Genomic DNA, 22,300 nt, shown 5'->3' on the forward strand with positions numbered 1-22,300 from the left:
TACAAAAATGGGCAGTGGACTCACTTTGGCTGATTTGACTCTTTAATAAACAGAGCTGGTGATGGAGTTTGGGTTTGTGATGATCAGTGAGGTAAAAAGCAAAAACATGATCAAAATGGGAGTATTTGGTACTTTCCTGGAGAAGGAGGATTGCCCATTTAAGAAGGAAGCTGTGAAACTACCAAACATCTGCTGCTCCCAGATGTGGTAGCCAGGGATTGAAAAAAAAAAAAAAAAAAAAAAAAAAAAGACCTTGACATGGAACTGCTGTGACTTCTTGACCAGGAGCAGAAATTTTGGTGAGAATATCTGCTTTTGAGAGGCCCCAGTGTAACACAAGATGTGGCTCTCATCTAGAGGCTTGGGACCATCTCTTTCCCAGGATGCTCAGTATTATTGACTCCAATCAGTTGACTACAACTAAGAGGGAAAGGGCAAGGTACAGACACTTGGGGTTTCTAAAGAAGGAAGACACAAGCACTAGTAAATATGGGAACAGGCAAGATTTTCATACTCAGTCCAGGTCTATATCCTAAAATGCAATCGCTAAGGAGGTTAATTTGGCTTTCTCTAATATTTAAAAATGATTCTACAGCTTTCAGTCAAGCAGACTTTTAGATTTTGTGAGACATCCAATTGTCTCTTTGAGAGACTGGTGTTTTGCACCAGACAAACTTAGAGTCACTAGTCAGTCATTATGACAGAGGCTTGAACTCAACCTGTATTAACAGTTTTAAAAGACCCCTGGATTGAATCCCTGGATTGAATTTACTTCAAATGCTAATTAACTTTGCACTTGAAGATGGCTTCTTGGATGCCCAGTTTTAATGATTCTTAAATAAAAGGTATTCACCCCCATTTCTGAAAGATTTTTAACTCTCATCTCACTAATTATCCCCTACCAAATTGGTCCACATTTTTGGTCTAATTTGATATTCTGTTGATATTATTAAAACAGCTTAATAGTAAGCTGTTGATATTATAAAAACTGCTGTTTAATGATATTGTTTGGTTGATATTATTAAAACAGCTTCTTCAAATGTTTAAATTATTTCCTGATAATAAGCAAGGTTGTAATTTATAGGAAGACATGAACTCTTTTAGCCCCCTGGAGTACAATTTGGCACACTTTTCTAGTGATCTGAAGGTATCTAATATTCTTCTTGATAGTAAATTAGGTCCTAGGATACTAGTTTATTGCTTATAACTTGTGAGATTTCTGTTATAGTGATGACAAAAGAAATGGACCCATCTTTCAAGAGAATACTTCATTTGATTTTAACTGAAGAAAAACACATGAATGATTTAATACAACTGAAGTACATTGATGTGTAAATCTTTTTTCTTTGTTGGAGCTATTTCTGCTTTATAGGAAATGTATATTCTATCAAACACATTTCACAGTGATTGAATAAAACTCTACATTGATTTAGCAGTGATTATATACAAAGTCTGTGCTACACACTGTTGGGGAAACAAAGCTGAATAAGGCTTCATGCTTTACATATCCTTGGTTTACTTAGGTTTACATTTCCTTTGTATAGGAATTCCTTTGTAAATATTCCTATATGTAAATATATATGACCTATATTTGAGACCAACAAAAAGCAGTGTTTCAATTATACATATGTTTGAATTATATAATTTCAATTATATAAATAATAATAGCAGTTCATAATTATTGGACCCTTCATATTACTTAACATTAATGAATTTATCTCACAACAACCCAATGAAGTGGGTACCATTGTCCCATCTTAGAGGTAAGTAAATCATCACTGACAGCTAGTAATGGATAGAGTTTAGTTTCAAAACTAGATCTGTCTGATTGCAAAGCCCTTGATCTTAATATCTATCTCATTATGTTTCAGAAACACAGATTTTAAGCTGGGTAGAATCAATAAGTAAAAGCCAGTTATTGTAAAATATGGATTTTTGCCATTCTTGACAGACAGAAAGATGTGACATTTCGACTGCTGGCAATAGGTCTTCAAGAGTTCTTCTTAAAAATGCAAATCTATATTCCTAAAAGGAAAACATTTTAAAAAGTAAATACTTTTAGGCTCTTAACTTGTGTGCCCTTGCAAAATCTTTAAAGAATGGGATAAAGAACAGGTAAATTTTGATAAGGTTAAGGAGTAACAGGTATTGAATAAGGGAGAGGCAAACTTGAGCAGGAGGTGGGTAGGGAGTAATACCTTCAAGAAACAGGCAGCATAAAAGAACTGAGTATCTGTGGTGGGAACTCCTAAATGGAGACAAGACGAAAAAAAGCTAAGACAAGATATTATCGCCATATAATTTTGCATAAGGCCAATATTACTGCCTCTGAAAAAAAATCCAATGGTATACCATTAGCAAGTAAAATCAAATAAACTTGTATGAATTTAAAAGTGTAGTAGCTTCCCTAAGCAGGGACTGAGATGTAATATCCATTGTCAAAGAATTTATAATCAAGGAAGCATTTTTTTCTCTCCTTCACACCTACTTACTCCACCATTCTTTACATAATGTTAGATTTTACCCATGATCACCTGTAACATGGTTCTGAATTAGCATTATACCCAGAATAGGGCTGCTAATATAATCAATTACTAATTAGTTCTGTTGTTTCTTTTCATTGCAATCACATTCTTAAGAGTATAACAGTTATCAATATATGACTCATTCATAAAACATAAATGCAATTTTAGTTAAATGTTTAGTTACCACCATTGCAACACTAATAATTGTAGGAATTATGAAAATAATAATAATAAAAGCTAAATGATTTTAGGGTTAGAGATGAGTCTAAAAATGGTATCTTCATGATCTGCGTTTATCCTACATCAATAATTTTGCATCAAATTTGTTCAATTTACATATCAAAAATAGATTTTTCTGTCAGCAAAGTAAGATCAGTCTTGTATCTGAAAATCAAGCACAGCTTGTACATCATCATTAACCATAAAGGCTCTGAAATCAGAACTTAGCTGCCAATTTTGTTGATGATGAATAAGATGAAATCGAGTACAGCTGGCTCTTCTGTCCTGTGCTAGCTCTGCAGTACTGACATTAGTGAAAAATCTGTTTGTTTTTTGTTTCAGGAAATTAAATAGCTATGACTAAAATGAAGCAGAGAGAACAGATATATCTGGGTAATAACCAGGTGCCATTTTATTTTTATGTTTTTCTTGCAGGTTCATTTGATTATTGCAACACTACTTGAGTTTGACCAATTGTAATGATCTCAAATAATATATTTTTCAAAAAGACTTCCTAGAAGAGTCCTTTTTTAATAAATGGGGACCAAATAATTCAAACCATTTATCTTTTTGTAATTAATTTTTTTGAGACAGAGTCTTGCTCTATTGCTCATGTTGGAGTGCAGTGGTGCAACCGTGGCTCACTGCAGTCTTGACCTCCTGGGCTCAAGCAATTCTCCCACCTCAGCCTCCCAAGTAGCTGGGACTACAGTCAAAAACCACCACACCTGGCTAATTTTTAATTTTTTTTTGGTAGAGATGGGGGTTTCTCTAGGTTGCCCAGGCTAGTCTTGAACTTCTGATCTGAAGCCATCCTCCCACCTTGGCCTCCCAAAGTGTTGGGATTACAGGCGTGAACCACCTTGCATGGCCCTCCTTTATAATTTAAAGTTCATCACAAGTAACTACAATTGTCTCAGAGATCCCTTCTAGTAGAGTATCTATAAGCAAATTTTACATTAAAAAATAGATTTAACTGCTGACATGTCAATTGGCTTTTCAGAATGGTACTTTATATGATTTACAGCCAAAACTTTAAAGTCTTCCTTACAGAGAAACAAGCCAATTTCTAGATATTACCTTCAGATGAGGAAATGAGAAAATTTTAAATAAGGCAACATTAAGTTAATGGCATAAAACTAAATTCTAAATTCTTAAATCTACTGGTAGTTTGGTAATCAAGAAGATCCTTACCTCTTTTCCCACCAAGCATGAACTGTGCTATACCAGCTGAGTTAGAGTGAGGATTGCAGAATATTAACCACTACCACTTCGGGAAATTCTGTTGAAGCAATCTTGAAATTTTTTTTGAAGACACAAAAAGATGACAGCAAGAGGAGATAATAGCAACAGAGTTTTGAAAACTGAAAAGGAGATGAATGAAACCGGACTGCCTTTGCATACCCTCGAGAGTGGAAACCAAGTTGGTAATGGCAAAAACTGAGAAGCATCTCCATTAATACAAGAGAATCTTCAAAAGTTTCAAGAAATGGTAAGACAAGATAATTCTGGAACTGAAAATGAAGGAAGGATGACCACTGCTAAAATAGGAAGGAGTAGGTGAAAGCTGACTCAAACATAGTCATCTCCTTATTGTCTTTCCCAGCTCCATGCCAGTAGGAGATTGACTCTCCCAGTTTGGTCATAAGTCTGTGGTTTTATTTTCTGGAAAAGTGTACGGTACTGCTTCTGGACTGAGGAAGGATACAAATGTCTGAAGACCTGAATATTCTATTGAAAACATTCTCTTATTCCCCTTTCCACACTCGGAACCCAGGACACTCCGTCTCTAGAGCTGGATCTCTACCCTTGAGGGAGGAGATAGGTAGATTTTTCTTTGGTAACCTGACCAGCCTAAGTGGAAAGGCATCAACATACTGCTAACAAGGCTACCCACAGTCTTCCCAGTTCATCTTGCAGTAAAGCTCAAGGTTACTGAGCCTCACAGGCATGCAGAACTCCCAATCAGATTTTCAGTTTTCATTCTGAAGAGCAGAAAATCAAGAATTACAAGAAATCTGATGAAAACTTCTAACATGAAAAGAGAGACCAAAGTAAACAATCAAATGCAACTTGAGGAAATGGCTATCATGCAGAGAAAAATAAATTTTAAAAATGTGCACATACATATCTTAAATACATGCCATTCATATCCTTAGAGAACTAAGAAAATATATTGCAGCTTTGATAAAAAAGTATAAAAATGGAACACAGAACAAAAGAACTCTCAAAAAATAAAAAGATATATATAATAGTACAAATAAAACTATGATACATCAATGTTAATTGCAGCATTATTTACAACAGCCAAAATGCAGAAGCCACCCAAGTGTCTATCAACAAATGAATGAATAAAAAAATGTGATATACTTGTCCCTTGGTATCCATGGGGGAATTGGTTACCAGGGATCTCTCAAGGATTCCAAAGTCCATGGTTTCCCAAGTCCTTTATATAAAATGGTATAAGTCAAATGCAGTGGTACACACCTGTAGATACAGCTACTTGGACTGGAGGCCGAGGCTGGAGGATCACTTGAGCCTAAGAGTTGAGGCTACAGTAAACTTTTTTTTTTTTTTTTTTTTTTTTGAGACTGAATCTCATTCTGTCGCCCAGGCTGGAGTGCAGTGGTGTGATCTCAGCTCACTGCAACCTCCACTTCCCTGGTTCAAGCAATTCCCCTGCCTCAGCCTCCCGAGTAGCTGGGATTACAGGCACATGCCACCATGTCTGGCTATTTTCTTCTTTTTTTGTATTTTTAGTAGAGACGGGGTTTCACCGTGTTGGCCAGACTGGTCTCAAACTTCTGACCTCAGGCAATCCGCCTGCCTCCCAAAGTGCTGGGATTACAGGCTTGAGCCACTGTGCCCGGCCTATAGTAAACTATTAATATGATTGTTAAACTGTGCTCCAGCCTGGGCAACAGAGAGAGACCTCATTTCTAAAAAACAAATAAGTAAATAAAAATTAAAATAAAAGTATTTGCATATAAACTACACAACCTTCCAATATACTTTAAACAATTTCTAGATTACTTATAATGCCTAATACAATGTAAATGCTATGTAATTAGTCACTATATTGTATTGTTTAGGGAAGAGAGACAAGAAAAAAGTCTTTACATGTTCAGTACAGATGTCATTGTTTTTTGAATATTTTTTACCTGGGGTTGGTTGAATCTAGATGTGCAACCCACAGATATGGAAGCCCAACTATACACACAGTGGAATATTATTCAGCCTTTAAAAAGGCAGAAAATTCTGACACATGTGACAACATGGATGCATCTTAAAGACATTATGCTAAATGAAATGAGCCAGTTGCAGGAGGGCAAAAAGTCTATGATTTCACTTACATGAGTTATATAGAGTAGTAATCAAATTCATAGAGACAGAAAATAAAATGTTGGTTGCCAGGGGCTGAGGAAGAGGGGAATTTGAAGTTTTTGTTCAATTGGTAAACAGTTTCAGTTTGGGAAGATTAAAAATTCTGGAGATGCATGGTAGGGATGGTTGCACAACAATGTGAGTGTACTTAATAAGCCACTGAATCAAAAATGATTAAAATGGTAAATTTTATGTGTAGTTTGTCACATTAAAAATAAATAAAATTTTGAATATATTAAGAATATAAATTGGAAAATAAAATTGAGAAAATTTCTAGCAAAAACAAAATGAGATGAAAAAGAATAGAGAAGAAACAGAAAAACTGGAGGCCCAGTCCAGGAGGTTGATCATTTAAAAAAAAAAAAAAAAAAAAAAAAGGAATTTCAGAAAGGGAAAAAAATAAAATATACAGAAGGAAATTATTAGTGAAGTGATTTCAGAAAATTCCCCAAACTCTAGTTTCCAGATTGAAAGACCAATGGATAAAAATAAAATCATACTAAGGCAAATCACTGGAAATTTTTAGGACACTGGGAACAAAGAGAAGATCATGAAATTTTCCAGAGAGAAAAATATTGAGTCAGAAATCACAATGAGGGCCAAGTAGGGTGGCTCCCATCTGCAATGTCAGTATTCTGGGAGGCTGAGGTGGGCAGATCACTTGAGGTCAGGAGTTCAAGACCAGCCCGGGCAACATGAGAAACCTTGTCTCTACAAATAATGCAAAAAATTGCCAAGCATGGTGATGCAGGGCTGTAGTCCCTGCTACCCAGGAGGCTGAGGTAGGCGCATTGCTTGATCCCAGGAGGCCAAGCTGCATTGAGACATGATCATGCCACTGCACTCCAGCCTGGGTGACAAACTGAAAAAAAGAAGAAGGAGATCACAGATCACAATGTCATTGGATTTGACAGTAAGACTGGAGCAATGCCTATACATTTTCAACCTAGAACTCTTATTATTGGCCAAATTATTAATCAGATGGCGGTTGGGGGGCGGGCGTGGTGGGTTGGGAGAAGAAAGGGATTTTCAGCAATGCAAGATCTCAAAAAATGTACTTCACAGACACTCTTGCTTACTTTGAGGTTATTGGAAGATACATTCTGAAAGTGAGAATGCATGTAAGGGGGTGTAGGGAGACAGAGAGACAGAAAGAACATGAAGAAAAAGAGGGTTACATGGGTTGGAGGAAACAAGATATCCCTCACAAGAGAAAGGGGAAGGGAATCCTCAGAGGAAGGTTAGGATTACAGGGCGCCTGTTCTTTACCAGGCATACAGGAGAAAATCTAGATTGGATCTTGTTAGAAATTTGGGGGATAAGTACAGTGCACGGCTATTTTTCTACAGCTCCCTTTCCTCCACAGAGAACAGATGTGTATAGAGAAAATTGGTGGAATTTATTTTATCACGTTAAATGATGATGACACATGAAGCAATAAGTATATTTCTATCTTAAGTGGTTACAATGAACCATTTCAGCCAGCAACTTGGGAAGAACCTTCTGATTTTTGTAGACTACGATGCAGAAGAAAACACAAATTTGCACAAACAAATTAAATTATCCTATGCGAACTTTCATGTGTGCACATGGGCATATGTGTAAGCTTGTGTGTCTGTGTATGTGTGTATAAAATCTCTGAAAGGGTATATATGAAGTGGTAACATATTTGTTCCTGGGGAAAGTAAAAGTGTAGTTGGGCAAAAGGAGTATGAGGAAGACTGATTTTTCCAAACGTTATCCTTTTCTCTCTCTGAATTTTCAAAATCACAGTTAAAAAGGAATAAAAGACTTTCCCTAAAAATGATAATACATAACTAATAACATATTTTACTTCTAAGAAGGTATTCCAAAAACATACCTACCCATAAGCAAAATGATATAGGTGCAAAGATACCTTTGTCCTAGCAAAAGATTGAAAACAACTTAAGTGTCCATCTACTTGGTATTGAAATATATTATGTACATTCTTGCAATGGAAGAGTATGTAATCAGAAAAAAATTTTAAAGCTCTTTATGTGCTTATACTATCCCCAAGAGAAGTTTTAAAAGAAAATAGACAAGATACAGACTCAAGCATATATGTGCTTCTATATACACAGACTACCTCTGTGAGAAAATACAAGCATTTTATAACATTGGTTTAGACTGGAAAGAGTTGGATGGCAGGGGAACAAAGATACCATAGAAATTATTCTCTGTAGAATACTATAAACACCTCTACGCAAATAAACTAGAAAACCTAGAAGAAATGGATAATTTCCTGGACACGTACACTCTCCCAAGACTAAACTAGGAAGAAGTTGAATCCCTGAATAGACCAATAACAGGCTCTGAAATTGAGGCAATAATTAATAGTCTACCAACCAAAAAAAGTCCAGGACCAGACAGATTCACAGCCAAATTCTACCGAAGGTACAAGGAGGAGCTGGTACCTTTCCTTCTGAAACTATTCCAATCAATAGAAAAAGAAGGAATCCTCCCTAACTCATTTTATGAGGCCAACATCATCCTGATACCAAAGCCTTGCAGAGACACACAAAAAAAGAGAATTTTAGACCAATATCCCTGATGTACATCGATGCAAAATTCCTCAATAAAATACTGGCAAACCGAATCCAGCAGCATATCAAAAAGCTTATCCACCATGATCAAGTGGGTTTCATCCTTGGGATGCAAGGCTGGTTCAACATACGCAAATCAATAAACGTAATCCAGCATATAAACAGAACCAAAGACAAAAACCACATGATTATCTCAATAGATGCAGAAAAGGCCTTTGAAAAAATTCAACAGCCCTTCATGCTAAAAACTCTCAATAAATTCGGTATTGATGGAACATACCTCAAAATAATAAGAGCTATTTATGACAAACCCATAGCCAATATCACACTGAATGGGCAAAATCTGGAAGCATTCCCTTTGAAAACTAGCACAAGACAGGGATGCCCTCTCTCACCACTCCTATTCAACATAGTGTTGGAAGTTCTGGCTAGGGCAATCAGGCAAGAGAAAGAAATAAAGGGTATTCAGTCAGGAAAAGAAGAAGCCAAATTGCCCCTGTTTGCAGGTGACATGATTGTATATTTAGAAAACCCCATCGTCTCAGCCCAAAATCTCCTTAAGCTGATAAGCAACTTCAGTGAAGTCTCAGGATACAAAATCAATGTGCAAAAACCACAAAGCATTCTTATACACCAGTAACAGACAAACAGCGAGCCAAATCATGAATGAACTTCCATTCACAATTGCTTCAAAGAGAATAAAATACCTAGGAATCCAACTTACAAAGGATGTAAAGGACCTCTTCAAGGAGAACTACAAACCACTGCTCAGTGAAATAAAAGAGGACACAAACAAATGGAAGAACATTCCATGCTCATGGATAGGAAGAATCAATATAGTGAAAATGGCCATACTGCCCAAGGTAATCTACAGGTTCAATGCCATCCCCATTAAGCTACCAATGACTTTCTTCACAGAATTGGAAAAAACTGCTTTAAAGTTCATATGGAACCAAAAAAGAGCCTGCATTGCCAAGACAATCCTGAGTCAAAAGAACAAAGCTGGAGGCATCATGCTACCTGAGTTCAAACTATACTACAAGACTACAGTAACCAAACAGCATGGTACTGGTACCAAAACAGAGATATAGACCAATGGAACAGAACAGAGTCCTCAGAAATAATACCACACATCTACAGCCATCTGATCTTTGACAAACTTGACAAAAACAAGAAATGGGGAAAGGATTCCCTATTTAATAAATGGTGCTGGGAAAATTGGCTAGCCATAAGTAGAAAGCTGAAACTGGTTCCTTTCCTTACTCCTTATACGAAAATTAATTCAAGATGGATTAGAGACTTAAATGTTAGACCTAAAACCATAAAAACCCTAGAAGAAAACCTAGGTAACACCATTCAGGACATAGGCATGGGCAAGGACTTCATGTCTAAAACACCAAAAGCAACAGCAACAAAAGCCATAATTGACAAATGGGATCTAATTAAACTAAAGAGCTTCTGCCTGGCAAAAGAAACTACCATCAGAGTGAACAGGCAACCTACAGAATGGCAGAAAATTTTTGCAATCTACTCATCTGACAAAGGGCTAATATCCAGAACCTACAAAGAACTCAAACAAATTTACGAGAAGAAAACAACCCCATCAAAAAGTGGGAAAAAGATATGAATAGACATTTCTCAAAAGAAGACATGCATACAGCCAACAGACACATGAAAAAATGCTCATCATCACTGGCCATCAGAGAAATGCAAATCAAAACCACAATGAGATACCATCTCACACCAGTTAGAATGGCAATCATTAAAAAGTCAGGAAACAACAGGTGTTGGAGAGGATGTGGAGAAATAGGAACACTTTAACACTGTTGGTGGAATTGTAAACTGGTTCAACCATTGTGGAAAACAGTATGGCGATTCCTCAAGGATCTAGAACTAGAAATACCATATGACCCAGCCATCCCATTACTGGGTATATACCCAAAGGGTTATAAATCATGCTGCTATAAAGACACATGCACATGTATGTTTATTGCGGCACTAATCACAATAGCAAAGACTTGGAATCAACCCAAATGTCCATCAGTGACAGACTGGATTAAGAAAATGTGGCACATATACACCATGGAATACTATGCAGCCATAAAAAAGGATGAATTAGTGTCCTTTGTAGGGACATGGTTGAAGCTGGAAACCATCATTCTCAGCAAACTATCACAAGAACAGAAAACCAAACACCGCATGTTCTCACTCATAGGTGGGAATTGAACAATGAGATCACCTGGACTCTGGAAGGGGAACATCACACACCAGGGCCTATTATGGGGAGGGGGTCTGGGGGAGGGATGGCATTGGGAGTTATACCTGAAGTAAATGACGAGTTGGTGGGTGCTGACGAGTTGATGGGTGCAGTACACCAACATGGCACAAGTATACATATGTAACAAACCTGCACGTTGTGCACATGTACCCTAGAACTTAAAGTATATATATAGATAGATAGATAGATAGATAGATAGATAGATAGATAGATAGATAGATAGATTTACACCTGGAAAAAAAAATTATTCTCTGTATACAATTTTGTATCATTTGAATTTTGAGCATTTGAATATGTTGCCTTTGAAAATCAAATTCAGTTACAATTTTGAAAATGTGGGGCATTTTTAAATAGCCTAGATTATTTTCATCTCAATTCTTTCTTTTTTCTCTATTGCAAAGCCAGTATGAGGATCTTTCATCTAATAATAACACTCTGGTCGTAGTTCTGCAATCCTTAAGAAATGAAATCTGTTACTCCTGCTGGGATCAGAACAGTTGTCAGCATATGTGGGCAGCAGTGGGTGAAGAGCTCTTGAATGTAAGGCATGTAAACTAAATACCAAAGTTGAATGTATTAAAAGTCATTGTTGATATAGGACAAATCTTATATCAATGATATTTATGAAGACATCTGTCATGTAGTTCTCTATGATACAGATGAGGACAAGACTCTATATACCAGCTTTATGCTATCCATTCAATCAACGTAGACCAGAGATACGAAAAAAGAGGGGTAATAGGAATTCCAATTAGATTTCAAAGCTATGTCTGGGTCCCTTTACAATGGCATGGATACAGGCGATGTTGTTAGGTTCTTCATTTCTCTTCTATGTATTCATAACTCTGTCCATTATGTGTATTAGAAATTCAGACATAAACCTAACTTCATAGAAGATTTTTGGAAATGCCATAAATAACTACTTTTCAGAAAATTAAGTGGGCTGTGTGTGCCATAAAGACCGTGATGTAACTATGATGATATGGTGCAGAGATGAAGAGTTCTGCCCATGAATTCTACAACTAATGTGTCAGGACAAATCATTTATATCCAAAATTTGCATTCATGAACCTCACCATGCTCTCTATCAGATGCCATATCACCATCTCTCCTCAACCAGATTCGTCTAGGACCAGAAATATCTGACAGAATTACAGAATTATTAAAGACGCATATCCTACAAGCCTTATTGATCACTATATGAACATTTACTTTCCCAAACAAAATTGACAGCTTTTCAAGGACATCACTGCTTTTACTGTGGTACCATCTGTCTCAATACTGAAAACTTGGGTAATTTTTAGACGGGTAAATCTTTAAATGGAATCCTCTTAGCATGACAAATGACTTTAATGGCACTTCTTAATTGAACAAAATAACACATTTTTAATGGTTCTATAAAAGGCCTAATTCACTAGCTTTGAATACCTAAATCTTCAAATGAGAGGAGCAGCTTTCAGTAGAAATACTGAGGCCAATAAACAGGCAGAAAGGTTTTTTCAGGTGGTATTGGCAGAACACTGGGAAGGGAAATGAGCCAGGGCTCTTTGTTTTTGTTTCGTTTTGTTTTGTTTTTGAGACAAGGTCTTGCTCTGTTGCTTAGACTGGAGTGCAGTGGTGAGATCATGGCTGACTGCAGCCTTGACCCCCGGCTCAAGCAGTCCTCCTACATCAGCATGTAAATGGGACTACAGGCACATGCCATCACACCCAGCTAATTTTTGTATTTTTTGTAGAAATGAGGGTTTCTCCATGTTGCCCAGGCTGATCTAGAATTCCTTGCTCAAGCGATCTGCCCTCCTAAGCCCCTCAAACTGCTGGGATTTATAGGTATGAGCCAGTGCAGCTGGCCTCAGGGCTCTTTAGAAAGACAACCATGAAGAAGGTGTTCAGTAGGCACAGGCCAGGGCAAGGAGGGAGAGACTGATGATAAGAGGCAACATAGGTTGGGGCTGGGCGCGGTGGCTCACGCCTGTAATCCCAGCACTTTGGGAGGCTGAGGAAGGAGGATCACGAGGTCAGGAGATCGAGACCATCCTGGCTAACACGGTGAAACCCTGTCTCTCTAAAAATACAAAAAATTAGCCAGCCGTGGTGGTGGGCGCCTTGTAGTCCCAGCTATTTGAGAGGCTGAGGCAGGAGAATGGCATCAACACGGAGGCGGAGTTTGCAGTGAGCCAATATCGCGCCACTGCACTCTAGCCTGGGCGACAGAGCGAGACTCCGTCTCAAAAAACAAAACAAAACAAAACAAAAAAAGAGGCAACATAGGTATTGTTGCCAAAGTCCAGGTAAGAAACAAAGAAAGTTAAAGGAAGAGGAAAGAAATGGCCACTTTTTTTTCCCTTTGGTAGAAGTGGCAGGTGTGGGTGGTGTTTAAAGGTAGAATTGACAGGAAGCTCTGATACCCTTGAGAACAAAGTTTTTTGTTTTGTTTTGTTATGTTTTGTTTTCCCCACCTGCTCCTGAGTTATCTGATCATCCATAGCTCAATTATAGTCCACATTTTCCTCCATGCTCCTCTGCAGGCTGCTGCAGATTTCCCTGCTACTTGCCAGAATTCTCCCCAGTAGGACATTGGGGTCACAACATTGTGCAGAAGGTTACACTTTCCTATGTTGGTAAAAACTGTCCACTAAATCAACAGTCCCCCACCTTTTTGGCACCAGGGAGTGGTTTCATGGATGACAATTTTTCCACGGACCTGGGGTCGGGGGGATGGTTTCATATGATTCAAGCACATTACATTTATCATGCACTTCATTTCTATTATTACATTGTAATATATAATGAAATAATTATACAACTTACCATAATGTAGAATCAGTGGGAGCCCTGAGCTTGTTTTTCTCCAACTAGATGGTCTCATGTGGGGATGATGGGAGACAGTGACAGATCATCAGGCATTAGAATCTCATGAGCAGTGCACAACCTAGATCTCTCCCATGCACAGTTCACAATAGGGCTTGTGCTCCTATGAGAGTCTAATGCTGCTGCTGATCTGACAGGAGGTGAAGCTCAGGCCTTACTGCCAACAATGGAGAGTGGCTGTAAATACAAATGAAGCTTTGCTGGCTTCCCTGCTGCTCACTTCCTGCTGTGCAGCCTGGTTCCTAATAGACCACGGACTGTTAGGCCTTGGTCTGTGGCCTGGGGGTTGGGGACCCTTGCACTAAATAAAACTTTCCCAGTAGTTAAAGAACAGCAAAAAACTGAAGATTTTCACAGAGATAACCTTAAAAGTATACTCCGATTGCTAGTCAGGCTTCCTTGTCTCAAGTCCACTATTGTGTATGTACTTTCCTCTTCAAAAGCATCTTTCCTCTTTTCTCTATGATATGTATCTTTACAACTTTATTGCAGTTTATCTCATGGAGGGTCCAGCCCCCTTTCTCAATCAGCGCAACCCACAGGACATTATGTTTAGCAATACCTTTCCCAAAGTCTTAGGTAGGCAGTCTAAAATAATGCTACAGAAAAACTCTCTCATAGCACAGTCTCTGTAGAGTTTTCATTCCATTTCTTGCCCATTGGTAGCAATGAAGATTTGCCACCTAATTATTCTTGATCATCTGTGGGATTCTACTTACATATATATATCAAGGGCAAATAATTATCACCAAAGACAATTCACACTAAAGAAGAAAAATATCTCTCCAAATATAACATATTCTGTACTGAGTCCATCCTAAATGGAGATAACTGGATACATTTTCCTGCAGATTATTGTTTATTTCCACAATATTCATTCTCCTGCTTCTAAGCGTACCCAGATTCCTTCAGGTCTATAAGAAATAGGATCCATCTGTAACCTTTACATGCGACAGCAACTGCCTTCCTACACAAAGATGTTGAAATTATGGGATTACTAGGAGATTGTGGATATGAATGTGTGTGTATGTACGTGTGTGTGTTCGTATAAAATGGGTGGAGAGTCATTTTTTTCAGTTATATTTAGCTTGGCTCTTTAAGGTATCTGAATTTATTTACTATTTGAATTAATGTTTGGGTTCTTGGCTATAATAAAATATTATGTAATCATAAATAGTGTGTAGGTCTGGGGAGCAATCTGACATATTTAGAGAATAAAATGCTTAAAGAGAATAGAAAGAAGGTCTTTAACTTAGAAAAAGAAGATAGACAAATTTAAAGAATAAGGATTCTTAAACTTTGTGATATATTACTATACTTATACAAGTATAAAATACAGAATGCTATCATGTGATGAATTCTGATGAAATTAAAATATTTATTCTTATAGAATCTATAATTTTGCTATTCCTGCGAAACATATTTTACCTCACAGGATTAGGTGAATTCTAAGTTCCCAGCTATAAGAATGTATGAATCTCTCTGCTTCCACAGCCATTCATTTAATGTATTTGATTATTTATTTCCACTAGGCATAATTATTTATAGCTTAATGGCCAGGTCCCTAAAAATTCCAAGATACGTTGGAGAGAATTCCTGCCCTTGTGGAGCTCAGTCTAGTAGTAGAAGAGCTAGAGAAATAAACAAGAAAAAATTGGAAATAGGAGGATGTACAGAGTGTGACACAAGTAAATGATCCATTTTAGAGTACTTGCGTGGGAAGTATGAAGTGCAGGATTGTGTCATTGTTAGGTAAAACGAAAAGTCTCATAGAAGAGGGGGCCGGACATGGTGGATCATGCCTGTAATCCCAGCACTTTGCGAGGCCAAAGTGGGTGAATCACTTGAGCCCAGGAGCTTGAGACCAGCCTGGGCAACATGGTGAGACACCCCGCATCACCACAAAGTATACGAAAATTAGCTGGGTGTGGTGGCAAGTGCCTGTAGTCCCAGTTACTCAGGAGGCTGAGGTGGGAGGATGGCTTCAGCCTGGGAGGCAGAAGTTGTGGTGAGCCTAGATTGCACCACTGCACTCCAACTTGGGTGACAGAACCAGACCCTGTCTCAAAAAACAAAAAACAGAAAACAAAACACAAGACATTTCAAAAAGGCTGGGGCACTTGAGCTGGGCCTAGAAGGGTAGACAGTACTAGGAAGTACATTCCAGCCTAAGAAAAGAGCTAGAGAAGAGGTACTAACACATGAAGCAGCACGGACAACTATTAGTTAACTAGGAGTAAAAGCTGGAGGTGGGGGTGCAGCAATAAAACAGTGGAAGATATACAGGGAACAAAGCCTTTTATGTTTTGTGTCTCCTGCTTTGACTGCTGAATTTTCTGTAGTGGTGATAAGAGGGTTTAATATGTCTGTGGTAAGAAGAGTTCCATCCTCCCTGGAAGTTTAAACAAAAGTGGGTACTCCAATTTGATTCTGACATGCCACATGTGTGATAATATTACAACTCCCTTTCCTTGGCCCAGTAGCAGTAAGTTAATAAATTGGTGTCATATGTGTATGCACTGATATTGGTCAACAAGTAAGTTCTGTACTTACTATGCCCCACTAAGGCTTTGAACAGGTATTGGAGACGAGTGTATTATTTAGGATTCTTTCCATTTCAAATGACAGAGAATTCAATCCAAGCTAACTTCGCTTAAAAGAGAACAAATTTACTCACATGATTTGAGAGTCCAGTGATCAGTCTAGCTCCAAAATAGCTCAAAGGTCTTCAGCACCGTTTCTCCATCTTCATCTCTTGGATCCGTTTTCTCTGTGTTGGCACTGTTCTCCAGCAGGCTCGTGCCCTGTGGTGGCAATTTACATTTGTTCAAGTACAGAGAACAAAGAAATACAGAGATCCCTCCTGATGGCTCCCGTACAAGTCCTGACCAGTCACTTTGGCTCCCTGGGGTGAAGACCTGTCAATGGAAAGAAGAACTAGTGCAATCTCTAGTACAGATGAGTGAGGTCTAGGTAGTATTTGTGTGATGATTTGTCTTCCCGTGACACACCTGGGCTAAAACCACAAGCTCTTGGGATTCCTTTGTCAAGTCTACCCCGGGCCTCTTCTTTCTTGGGCTACTTTCCCAATATCAGCTTCTAGTTCCTTGTTTCTCCCTCAGGAAACCTAATCATTCTGTCTCTGTCCCCTTGTACGTGCCCATGGAGATCCTTTTTACAGTTTCAGAAAAATATTTTCCCCTTTGAAGCTTCTTCCAGACACTTTGGATTCTTTTTCTTAAGAATTTAGGATTTTATAAAACAAAGCCAGAAATATTCATAGACCATTTTTGTATGCACTTACTTTTACCTCTTCTTGGGACAGTGAACACGCAGCAGGAGATCTGCTTACAGGGGTAGAGAGGGAGGAGAGAAGCAATAGCAGAAAATATAGGGAGAAGAAAAATACAGACACGATGTAGATTTCAAAATATTATTCCAAGGAATCACATATATAATAAGGTTTCAAATTAGTAATGTAGGTGTTTTTTTCTTTCTCTCTCTCTCCTTCTCTCTTGTAAGATCTGAGGAGGCGGAGACCATTGGCAAACAAGCTAGTGAATGAGTAGGCCTCACAAATGTGTGATGTAAATTAAGCCTTGACAGGTATTATATGCCACCCTTCTTATTGGCATGAAATTTATGTCTCAGCCTCAGCTATGTATTTGCCCTGTTCTGACTTACATGAAGTTATGTAATATTTTGTGTTTATAATTTTAATATTATGCTCATGAGAAATTGATTTTTTAAAGTGTATTAGGTTTTATCCTGTTTTTCTAAGGACTGAACCCTTTATTAGCACTTCTAAGTAGCACGTTTTAAAAAAGAATTCCTAGCAAAAGGAATACAAGGAATGACTGAATTTTCCATGTATGCAGTCCAGTAATGCCTGTCAAAGGGATATATGGATTCAGGCTCCAACCAGAACAGAAACTGCTCTGAGTATTTAACATAGGGATAATTTAATTCTATAAATTTGTAAAACAGGTGAGAACAGAGCTAAGAAACCAAAAAAGGGACAGTTATTTTTCAAAAGGATGAACCCACTATGACTCCAAAATAGAACATAAAAGGAAAGAGGCTGTGATACCAGGGCACAGGGTCAGAGGTCATGGGTCACTTGGCCGGAGCTGGAGTGTGGCAGTGTGGTGGGGAACATCCTGGCTTTTCCCACCCTCCAGCTCTCCACTGTCCTCCTCCAGCTTCCCATTCAAACCCAGCTGGCAACCAGCTCGCAAGGAAGCTTGGAAATGCAGCTTGCAGGGATTAGCGTCCCTGTGATATGGACCAGAGGAGGGGAAAGAAGAACCAGAAATGAACTCCAGGACAAACAAGTCTAGGACCCTAAACCCACACAAAGGATTTTTAAAAATTCATAGTTAACAAATCCTAGTTGGAGGTTGATAATTTATACTAGAACAACAAAGTTGTTTGCAGTGACTCTCATCAATGGGATACCAAAGTCTGGGCAGCTTGAGGCATTTACCCATTAAAATCAGGACAGCCTTGTCAGAAGGGCCGGTTATATGTGTACATGTCCACATTTTTAACTGATGTTGGGAGCCGTGTAATTTTCCTGAATTTAGTCAACCTTCTTTTTAAGACACTGCCTGCCTGAATGTATTGGCCTTTTAAATGAAGAAGGCTCCTACCCCTAAAGCTGAGTTGTCCCTTTTCTTTCATTTGGAATACTGAGAATCCCTCATCACTTTTCTTGTTAACCTTCTATTTATCCATTTGAAGGTTGCTGAGATTTGCTTATACTATAACTTCAGTGATATTTTCCAAGATGAATTTTCATTTCAATCACCAAAACTCTACTGCACAGGATACAGTAAATATTTGTGCTCATTCCTTTGAAGCCTCAACCTGGCTGGCACCACTCTCTAAATATAGATCAGGATTAACTGAGTAATAAGGCAAGAGTTCACTGTAGTTTCTCTAATAAATTCTTCAATACTGTTGCTGTAGAGGAGTCTTTCAAAGGATTTAACCTCAGGTAGACAGAAACTTCAGAAGATTGGGAAATGTTCACATTCTAAAACATTGACTATGTTTGAAAAATTGTAACAAGCTTTATGTTATCAATGAGATCCAGAAAAAAATTCTCCATATTTTCAGTCCCCTATTTCACAAATTTCGTTATGATTTTTTTTGTTTTTGTTTTGAGGAAACTGGTTGTTTTACTGTATTTCTACTGGTTCTAAAGCTAACCTTGTTTCCTCCCTCCCCTCTAAAATTGGGCATGTTTCAAATTTTGCCAATGTATGCTAGTTCTCATTCTATTAAAATTTTAAGGACAGGGATAATGGAAAATGGAACTGATCACGTTAAAAAGGGATAAGAAGTAAGCAAAAAGGCTTTAATTTAAAATTATGAGAGAAGTTCAGTGTTTCAGGGAAATAGCAGTGAAAGAAAAATACCTCTTTATAAAGAGCAGAAGAAAGAACCTTAAGGCTAAGTTAAATTAGACATATCAAACATTTTATGGGAAAGAGAGACAGATGTGCTTTTGAACTGGAAAAATATTGGTCAACTTTTCGTTGTGATCACACTTTAGTGGTGTCTATGTGAAGCAAATGTTTTGGCTCTAAACTTGTTTTTGCCACTTTTATGTTTTCTGCGTTCACCAACCTGAAGAAAAAAGAATAAAGCATATTCTGACTGATAAAGTAAATCAGAAAACTTTCCCTTGTCTCAATAACACCACTTAGTGATAAACAATTCGGTGTCTTTCAATGGAAACATTCCTTCTAAAAACTACACAAACCAGAAATGGAGCAAAATTGGAGAAAGTGGTCTCACTGCATTTTGCTACCCATAATCCATTTGCTCACATGAGAAAACGTGGTGTTGGAAAGGGCCTGTGACATCATTAGATTGTAAATATGTCTGCTGTCCTGTAAATGAGGCAGACTGTGACAACTATTTTTTCCTTTTAAAATAGTTTTAATGGTATATTTTAATTCGTTCTTTTCCTGAAGTGGCCCTAATATATTTTAAGATGTACAAAATTTTAAAATGTCAGAATACCAAATTTATCTACATTTGTTACCTGTCTCCCATGAGACACTGGGTGCTTATGTTTGTTTGATAAAACTTTATCCCTGGACACAACATCCTTTAACATCCTAGAATGTTAGTGTAGAAAAGGAACTATCAGTCCTTAATTTTAATGAAGAAAGTGCGGCAGAGAAAGGCCATGGTTTCTGCAAGGTGGCACGAAAAGTACAGTGAAGACATAATTAAAACTGAAATTTCTTGATCTTCTAAACCCCAGCTCAGAGAACCTTCTATCACTTTGCCTCACTAGAAAACTAAGAACTATTTCCCCCAACACTAGTAACTCACTCTACCCATGCAAGTCACTGCAACAGCTTGCTTGCATCTGCAAATTTATATCTATATCAGCACCTCAGAAAACATGTTCATATAGCTGAGACATTTTGCTTAAGACGAAATACAGTTTTATAGTCTACTAATTGATGGTCCCAAGAAAACAGACTGTCTCCAGTTGTATATGGGTACCTTAATGAGTAGGACAAGTGTCAGGGTGTGTGACACAATTGGATGAGTATGGAAGATAGCAATGAAAGTCTCCACAAAAATATTAATACTTTCCTACAGAGAAAGCCCCCTTCAAGTGGGAGCCTTTATTAAAGTCCATAGTTAAAACGTAATCTCTTTAACGTTGAGAAAATCGACTTTTAGAAAGTTCATTTATGCCATGTTTCAGGCCTACGCTAAGTTCAACGGCAAAAAGACCTGTAAAATGCACCGGAGCTGACATCCTGGGTCCTGGAACCCATGCCCGCGCTGTTTCTACGGGGCACCCTTTCTATATAATCCAACACCCCGAATGAAAACACTAACGCAAGCCTGGCCCCACAAAAACCTAGATAATGCTGACGTTGAAGACGACAGGTTTTTCACTTTTATTTTCGGTTGAGGACTTACTACCACAAAAAACACATCAGACCTGTACTAGAATAGGTGTGTGGCGGAGCGGGAAAAGCATCGGGTCATTTTAACTCGACTAGAAAGGAACACAGCGATGCCCTCGCTAAACTTGTCGCTAAGTTCCCACTTCGCCATCGCGGGGTGCGTGGAAAACCCCCTCCCGCCCGGGGCCCCGGCAGCGCTCGGGGATGCCGGCACGCCTGGCTCCTTCCCACCCGCGAGCGGCGCTCCCCACAGGGCGGGCCGGGGCGGGGAAAGAGAAGCGCGGCGCGAAGGGCCGCGGGCGGCCCGGGAAGGGAGGAGGGAGGCTTGGGAGGCTGGCGGGCGGTTTTATTGTTTCCTTTCGCCCTCCTCCTCCCGCGCCTCGGCCCCGGCGTCACTGGAAAGCCGCCCGAGCCGCCCGGCGGCTGGTTATTTATAGCGCGGGCTGCGCGCGCGTCACGGAGCCCGGCCCGGCTGACGGGGCCGCTGACGCGCTTGGCCGCGGGGCCGAGTCCGCGGGGCTGCGCGCCGGACGCCGGCGACAATGGGCTTCTGTGTGTGCAGCTGCTGTCGCCGCCGGGGGCCGGGGGCCGGGGGCCGGGGGAGGGGGGCGGGCGACTCCCCGGCTCGCCTCTCTGTCGGCCGCGAGCCCCCGAAAGGTAACAGGCCTCTTTCGCCCCTGGTCAGGACCCGGGCCCTGTGGGCTTTTTTTTTTTTTTTTTTTCTATTTTATCAGTAAGTTCTCCTTGCCCCAGCCTCCGGTTTCACTTCCCGTGTTCCCTCTATCCCAAAAACCGCCCCAGTATGTCGAGAGAGGGGGATCTATCCAGCCGGGGGCGACCACTTTGTGAGCCCCGGGGAGCGGGACCCGTACCACGCGCGTCCAGCTGGGGATGCGGTGACCGAGGGGCCGGGAGCGCCGGGCAGGTAACGTATCCTGGACTTAGAGTCGGGGGGCTTTGTTTGGGTCGGGAGGAGGGGAGTAGGGATGGGTGTTAACGCCGGGCTGCCCTTCCGGGACTCCGGTCCCCCCTCCTTCGCCCCCCTCGCCTGCGCGCTGGAAGCCAACCTGGGTGTGTAGCGCGAAGAGCGAAAGAGAACTTCTCCTGCGTGACTGACTAGATGAGGCTCCTCCCGAGAAGCCGAGATAATAGAGGCCCCTCTCCCGCCGCCCGCCTGCCTGCCTCTCCTCCCCCGGCCGCTCCCTCCTGTCGCCCCACCCCTCCAAGGCTGCGGACCAGCCCCCCACACTTCCCCCTACATCTCTGGCGGGTTCGCGCCGTGGACGCCCCCGCCCTGCGGGAGGAGGGGCTGGCGCAGATTTTAGGGACTTCCTGGGATGAGGAGACCGGCTCTGAACCATTCCCTTTCTGCTGCTGGGAGCTGGGGAAGCTTGCTCTGGAGCGTCTCTCACGTGGCAGGCAGGCAGAGAACTTGCTGTACCTTCTAGGAAATTACAATCGATTTGTAATGCACTTTCGCTAATTGAGAGTTCAAAATTAAACTTTAATAAAGCA

General features: G+C 39.8%; 1 protein-coding gene across 1 annotated transcript in view; it reads left to right on the forward strand.

The window, feature by feature from the left end:
- The window catches only part of LOC115893171 (collagen alpha-1(III) chain-like), a 54,038-nt gene extending 31,738 nt beyond the window's left edge, over positions 1 to 22,300 (forward strand). Inside the window, exons 2-3 of the mRNA XM_030916124.1 lie at positions 20,835 to 21,442; positions 21,587 to 22,300. Of these exons, the coding sequence (XP_030771984.1) occupies positions 20,835 to 21,442; positions 21,587 to 21,782 (804 nt within the window). The 3' untranslated portion in view covers positions 21,783 to 22,300. The remainder of the gene's footprint in view (positions 1 to 20,834; positions 21,443 to 21,586) is intronic.

Source organism: Rhinopithecus roxellana, chromosome 14, assembly GCF_007565055.1.
Source record: "Rhinopithecus roxellana isolate Shanxi Qingling chromosome 14, ASM756505v1, whole genome shotgun sequence".
NCBI lineage: Eukaryota > Metazoa > Chordata > Mammalia > Primates > Cercopithecidae > Rhinopithecus > Rhinopithecus roxellana.